The sequence below is a fragment of the Pieris rapae genome, chromosome 14 (genome assembly GCF_905147795.1).
Source record: "Pieris rapae chromosome 14, ilPieRapa1.1, whole genome shotgun sequence".
NCBI lineage: Eukaryota > Metazoa > Arthropoda > Insecta > Lepidoptera > Pieridae > Pieris > Pieris rapae.
The window spans coordinates 49905-57594 of record NC_059522.1 but is presented as its reverse complement, the minus strand read 5'-3'; the positions used below and the strand labels follow the sequence as shown (position 1 = coordinate 57594).

The 7690-nt window shown below is 34.2% G+C and overlaps 1 protein-coding gene across 1 annotated transcript; it reads left to right on the top strand.

Moving 5' to 3' along the window:
• Positions 1 to 298: 298 nt before the first annotated feature.
• On the top strand, positions 299 to 6859 carry LOC110998432 (clavesin-1). Its single transcript, XM_045631142.1, has 7 exons — positions 299 to 480; positions 3598 to 3733; positions 4878 to 5031; positions 5105 to 5263; positions 5403 to 5496; positions 5638 to 5854; positions 6467 to 6859. The coding sequence occupies exons 2-7, from the start codon at positions 3604 to 3606 to the stop codon at positions 6616 to 6618; spliced, it is 906 nt and encodes a 301-aa protein (XP_045487098.1). The 5' UTR covers positions 299 to 480; positions 3598 to 3603; the 3' UTR covers positions 6619 to 6859.
• The last annotated feature ends 831 nt before the right edge of the window (positions 6860 to 7690 follow it).

Below are 7690 nucleotides of genomic sequence, written 5' to 3'. Positions count from 1 at the left end.
TGAAGAAGCGGGAGGGCTTCGACTTTTGTTTAAGTATTCATTGTCGTTTGTTCAAATGTTCAATTTCAGTTTTCTTTTTCTTTTGCTTTATAAATGAACTACGATTTCTGTTTCACATATTTTGTTTATTGATGTAGTGTGTTTAGGCTTTGTGTATTGTTTATGTATATAATGTATAAAATATATTAAAAACAAAGTTCTGATTTATTTTTTAATCTTAAAAGGAAGCGAATACTTGTTGTACTTGTTATAAAAAAGGCTTACTTGGAGTAAAATACTTTAGTATTAGTCTCATTCGCGCCGACAGCCGCACGCGCAGGCGCCGACACTCCGTCCTTTTTTATAAACGGCAATAACTATTGATATTGCTTTTAATCAACAATAAGTCACGTAACCGCTGTGTTTAATTATTAAAATCATTATAAAGTTGCCATCGTCGAAGCAAGTGTCTTAGAAATAGTGGAAAGTGCAAAATATAAGGTAGGTTTTAATACTAAAGTTAGTTTACAATTACTATAATACAAAGGATATATTTATTTACATTATCTTTTAGGTTTATAATACATACATTACAGGCGAAGATATCGTTTTAAATGACCTATTCATTACATTTATATTTTAGGTTTAAAATGATCCTAAAATAATCACCAGGAACGTCCGCGCGCCATAGCCAGCTGAAGATAGGTAAATTAGATAATTCCGCCAATCAGTTTTATTGACTTTCCGTGGTTTAACAATACTCATTCAAAGTTTCATGTAAACGATAACAGTTAATATTTTATTATTTCATATCACTCAATGTCAAGCGTAAATATAATTATTAAAAAACCAACCATAATAAGAATAATTTCATAACAATTCTATGAGAATTTGTATAATGTAATTTGTATAAGAAATAAGTGAAGTCAACCCCAACACAAATATCTCTGACTACTTACGGCGGCTGTCTCATATTAATGTATTAACGTAACGTATTTATTTATTTATTTATTATAGTACTTGAAATAATCATTTCATTGACTTCAAAGTATTCATAACAAAAATCTACTTTGAAGAGAGTGAGATTAATGTACTATAATCTAAATTTAATATTAATCTAATTGCTATAATAACGACTATTATGTGAATTTATTTGTCTCCGGCAATACTTAATGGCCCTTATTGACGGATATTCATTGTCCATAATTAAAATTGCGACAATTAAATATCATTATTTTCAATCACACCGTTTTGCAACGCTTTAAATAAGTGTTTTACAATAATCGAGTGATATTAAACCTAAAAACTATTAGTTGGCAATATATATTTACTATAGTGTATATTTAACTAGTCGCCATAAATACTGTTTCACATAAAACTTTTTTACTTTCTTCAATATAATTAAAAAGATGAAAATATAAAAAAGTACAAAATAAAAAATTACCTTGTATTTTAAAATCTTGTTTTGATTTTGCCCTATTGCTCATATTTGTTCGTGTTCATTATCAAGTTACTATATGGAGTGGGCTGTTAAAAAAAAGGTTTGATGTGACCGCTTTGCACAAAATGGGTATGGGGCCGTCGGTCATATTTCAGACACTTCAAAAGCTTGGTAACAGCTGTATGTTCGTATTCCGTACTATCAACAGATACAACATTTGGTCTGCCGAAGACCAGAAAACATCGCGGCGGCCGCGTGCTGATCGAACTACAAAAGCTGTTTATGTTGTTCACGATTGAAGAACACTCCAATAAACAAAATTATAAAGTGTACGTTCACCGTTCTAAAGAAGCTGCTCAAGTTTCAAAAGGTAGAACGTGGTCATCATCCTGCGTCAGTGATTTTTTGGTGGGGCTTGCATTATCATGGAGTCACATAACTGTATATTTGTGGAAAACGGGTGCAAATTTCAGCCAGTGTATCAGGATGCAGTTTGATTATGTTGTGAAACCTCTCAGCAATACACTTTTTAAATATTTACCGTGAACTTTCCAATGGGATTCTGCCCTGGTCGCAAAGGCACTGGCCCTCATTTAGGCCAGACCTCAACCCTTTAGACTTCAAATTACGGTCGTTTTAGAGGATATGGCTTGTTCTAAACAACACGGCGACATTAACTCTCTTATAAAGTCTTGGGAGCAAGCAGTGGCGTTTCCAATTTACCTTTATCCATATTACATATTTATATTATATTATTCATTATTTTTTTTTTAGTTTTGCAAAATATTTAGGTATAAATTTAAATAATATTACATTACATTATTAAAAAAATGCATTTTCATTTGTGACAGAGCTTATGGCTGGACTAGGAACATTTTGGCTCGGCATTGTCCCCAAGTGCTGGAAAACAGATTGATTAAACCCGATCTTTTAAAAAAGCCTTTTTTTAGGTTTATACTATTGCTCTGATCCGTCCAACTATCGCCCAAGATCTGGGAAATTATTTAAAGAACCAGAAAAAATGGTTCACAAAGGTGGCAGGTATTCAAACTAAACATAGCTGATCGGTCGTTCTTGCAAATAGGTTCAATCTAGTACAAACTGACAGGTTAAATAAAAAAACAAAGTTTTCAAAGGGTTTAGCACTTTATTCAAAAACCTTTACGCGTGCTTTGGTTTTGGTTCACAAATTCTTGCCATGTGTAGCTTAGTATTGATGTTGGCCGGACCATCAACAGAATAGAAAGGAGGGGCAAATATGGAGCGTTAACCAATTCCAAAGGTCTGATAAATCTTTTGTACTCATGTATAATTAATAAATTGGTATCGCGCACGCTGGTTCGTATAACTTCATTACATTTAAGGTCCCTTGAAAATAATACTGATGACATGAGTTCTTTATCACGATTTGTAAAATACCGCCATACTTGCAAAATTGCACGAAGCGATTCGTACAATTTTTATATTGTTGCTATTCATATCAAGCTTTGTTTTGCAAAATTTATAGGTTTGGTTACGAATAATCTTCAACGAAAGAAAGAGAACTAAACTAAAACTTTCCAATTTCTAAGTTGAATATGTTGAATATAAATGGTAAGTTCGTCTATTGCTTATGACTTCAACTGTCACCCAAAAGCGTACTTTTCGAAGTTTTTACAATTATAGAGAAAAGGAAATGAAGACAAAATAATGAATTCCTTTTTGTTTAGTTTTGCTCAACTCGACGTTTCGTTAGTCGACTATAATGTATCGGGCTATAGTTAAATCATTAAAGTAAAGAAATGTTCGGTCTTTTAGATAAACCACTAAATAGAAGTTGAAACAGAGCTGTTAAAATTGTTTGGTGCTCGCACTGCTAATAAAGCTGTGATGATGACAACAAGTTTTTCGAAAGTCTTAAGTGACTTAAGTGACTTACAAAATAGTAACAAAAATTTGACGATTCTGTGATTTTTTTTCTGGTAATGCGGTCCAGTTATCTTGTCTTCTTTCTTTCGTCGATGTGTAAAAGAATATCATCAGTCATTCACAACAACCTGCTTCTGGGAATCAGCCCAGCATTCTATCATTGACATCTTGATCTTGTAAATTAAAAGTCTTATGAGAAGTTCTATCAAGTCGTTATCTAGTGAGTAGAATACAATCTAGATGCCATTGCCATTATCAATTTGTTACAGAGCAAAATGTATCGTGTGAAGGTGATTGAGGTGGCACAGGAATACCAAAAGAACTCTGGATTGTCACCTGATGATATTGGAAAGCTACGTGAATGGCTGATGACTCAACCCCACCTACCGTCCAAATATATCACCGGTACGTATTTCCAATATCTATTAAATAATAGAGTGTGTGTACTTATGTACACGCTTTAGAAGTTATACTTCTTTGGCGTATGGAAAAAAATACTAAACTAAAATGCAGTAGTGATTAACGATAAATATTAAAATTTATCGAAAATATTTGATTTAAATAAAAACACCATTATTATTCACATTTATTGATTCACACTGTTCAATTGTACTGTTACGAAACACGTGTTCTAAATATAATAATACTAGAATATACAACTTGAACATAGTTACCGATTTTCATGCCACCGTGCGGCATAAAAATTCACTCTCATCATTTTTCTCCATCGCGCCAAAAGAAGTTAAATTATCTGATATTATATTAGTTGAACATATGTTAGTTTTTACTTTAAATTTTTTACTGACCAACACCATTAAGAGATTTAAAAGTCAAAATACTGATTGTATATAATATATATTATTTTACACATAATTAAACAATGCACATTAATTATAGCTAAGAGTATTTAAAAAGGCATTCTTTGTTTTGTGTTATGTAATGTTTATTGATATAATCTAGGTTATGATGCAGGTGTGCAGTTTAAACTACCAGTTAAATATGAAATAAATAAATATCTAACTGATACCATATTACCCCTTGCCGGTCATGTCTTATTCTTACTGTTTGCCAGCAAGAGTTAGCATCTCTTTGTAAAAGGATAACTAATATTTATTGTTTTACTGACTGGAACGAGTTTGTCTGCGTGGACATCGTATTATTGAACGTAGGTACTTATTAGCATTTAGCCGAAGAAGTACATTCCAGAGGTTCTGACTGAATAAGAATGCGACTTACAATAACAATACAAAAAAATATGCTTGATCTTGACAACAAGATAACAGTCTCCTATTAAACACATTACTTAAGCATTTAATATTTTGATATTTATCATGATCACGTACCTCACATCTAGTTGGGAAACCTTGGACTCGGGTACGTGCCATACCTTTAAAAGGGTAAGTTCGTGTAATTTTTGTTATGTAGCTTCAAACTATTTAACAACATAATATGTCGCCATTTCATTTATGCAAAATACTGTTCATACACTTTCAGCAATCTTAACAGGTATTTATTTAGGTTAGGTTTATATAATTGTGTGATTCGACAGACTTGGATCTAATCCTAACGTACCACTGCTGCGAGAACAGTGCCGAGGTGAGCAAGCAGGTGTTGGACTTGCATTTCACGCTAAAGACCCTTTTCACTGCTTTCTTCAGCCGACGCGTCCTCGATCAACGCCTGCGCACTGCACTGACAACTGCGTATGTACCTATCAGACCGGCTCGGCTGTGTTAATCAAAGGGGAGTCTCTTCAATGTTTGGTCACGGTTACAGTCTGATCCAGCCGCTGCCCACACCTTCAGTAAACGGCTACAGAGTCATATACTGCCGTCTGCTCGACACTGACTCTAAAAACTTCATCTTTTGTGACATCGTCAAGCTCTTCTTAATGGTATTCGAGCTGTGGCAGTACGAAGAAGGAACCTGGCCAGGGTTAGTACTGTCTCAAAGACCGCGAATAAAATACACACAATGCATGGTAACAGATGGTAAAGGAAAGTTTCTTGAAACAAAATTAACCGAATAATCACTAAATATTTGTTATAAGTATTAGATTGAAATTAAATTTCAGTTTCGTAATATTGATCGATATGGACCAGGCAACGTTGGCCCACATCGCCCAACTGGACATCATGAGCGTAAAGCAGGTGCTTTACTTCTTGCAGGTTAGATTTCATAATTGGCCATTGGTCCTTTTATTGAGTAAGTCTTTTTAAACATACTTGGCCGTATGGACCAAGAGATTATAGCTGTATTTTTGTGAACCGAAGACATTGTTTTAATAAAATAGTATATAATCCTTGCAGGAAAGTATGCTTGTGAAGCTAAAGGAAGTTCACTTCTTGAACGCAACACCTTTGATCGACAAACTGATGATGCTTATCAAGCCCTTCATGAAGAAGGAGCTGCTTGACATCCTTCGCATCCACAAGCGAGATTCGGACACGCTAGACCCTTTTGTTCATGCTCACTCTCTTCCCAAAGAGGACGGGGGTGAATTTAAGAGTAGAAACGCGCTTAAAGGTATTTACAGAATGTAACATTTCATATGTCATACCTAATTCGAATAAGAATAATAAATATTTTCGGATTACGAGAAATAAACTAACTAGAATACATCTTACACTCAAATCACATATTGATATGATAGAGTTTTTATGAACTATTTTCCTCAATTGTGAATAAAGCACTGCTATTTACCGATTCCACGTCAATGGAACTGAGAAGGAGTCTCACAGTCTTTATACTCACCAAGTGACCGTGAAACGAAGAGTTGTCTATTATTGATATTTTATTACTTACAGCACTTAGGTCATCGTCAACTTTATGCTAAGTACTTGTTTGCTGCTTAAAACTTTCTATTAGGTATATTATAGTTTGTATCTTTACTTGATTCTACCGATAAAAACGAAACCTACTTATCTCTTGTTACTTTACTTTAAGATCCAGTATACTTTCCTTAAGACGACACATACATACTTATTTCAGTTTCTGGAAGCATCTGGAAACTTGTATTCCACAACTCTTCTGTTTAAGGTTAACTTAGTTAATCAGTCTTTATTGCTACAACTTTAACAATTTTATTAATATGTATATTAAATAATAGAATTGTTTAGTATTATTTTAATATTTCAGAAGAGCAGTTAAGTCGAATCGAGGCAAACCTGGACTTTTTCGAAAAAGAAAGCAAGAAACGAGTTGACGAGTCTGCTCGGCCGGGCAAGAAGATCACCATCGAACATGTGTTCGGAACACAAGGCAGCTTCAAGAAACTCGATATAGATTGACAACGATCACAAATCATACGCCCATTATCTTTGTTGTTCTTTTGGGTGTTTATTTAATTTATGGGCGAAAGGTTTAATTATTCTAGACTAGGAAGTTTTAAAACACTTAAATGCGCAAAATGTAATATTAAAAGAATAAAATAATTGTTTTTTTATAAATGTTAAAAAATCTGTTTGAGGAAATCATGTAAAATACGCGAAAAAATTCTCGACGACTGTAATATTATTATGTATGACTTTACTTCCGTGTTTTATTTCAATTTTATACAACAATTAAATGTTGTTAAACCTTACCTTACATTGGCTATAAACTAGTTAAGATTCAGACCAGAGTTAAAAGACAATCATATATTAGATTATAGCTTTTGCTAGCAAAAATAAAATATAACGCGACACACAATACGAGTATTAGGCAGGCGCGGGCACCATCAAGTGAACTGTCGCTCCGTCGCAGGTGCGAGTGTGTGAATTTCAATTTGCAATTAGACAACGAAATCGCACTTGATTCATGAGCTATTTTATGAAAATTGGCAAAATTCTATAAAGTAATTACTATAATGGACTCTATAAACGCTTCGTCGCCCATACAAACAGATTTAAATGCAACAATTATTTTGAATCATTCATCACACAAGGATATTGCTATTTCCAACTCTGTCACATTAAGTTTGAGACTAGTTTTGTGTGAAACAATAAGCAGCCTAAAGAGTGGTGTTCGCCCTATATAAAGTATTGGCGTACCGCTGTCCAGTTGTATTTCAGTGTCGCAATGAAGGTTCTGGTGCTGTTGTTTGCGTTACTGGCGGTCATAGTCGCAGCTGTGGTAAGTAAATGTACTTTACTTAATCATGAGTAAGTTGCTTCAAATAATTTATCAAGTAGATGATGTAATAGTGATATTATATAGTGGAGCAGGTATAAGGTTTTTAAAAGGCTAATGTGTGCAGGGCGGCATGAGTGTGGGCCGCAGCGCGGGCTTACAAGGTCCCGAGCCGCCCGCCGGATGCAACGGCCGGGGACCACCACCGCCGCCACCTTCCAGTGAGTTGGTTTTACAAAATGTATTGTAGAC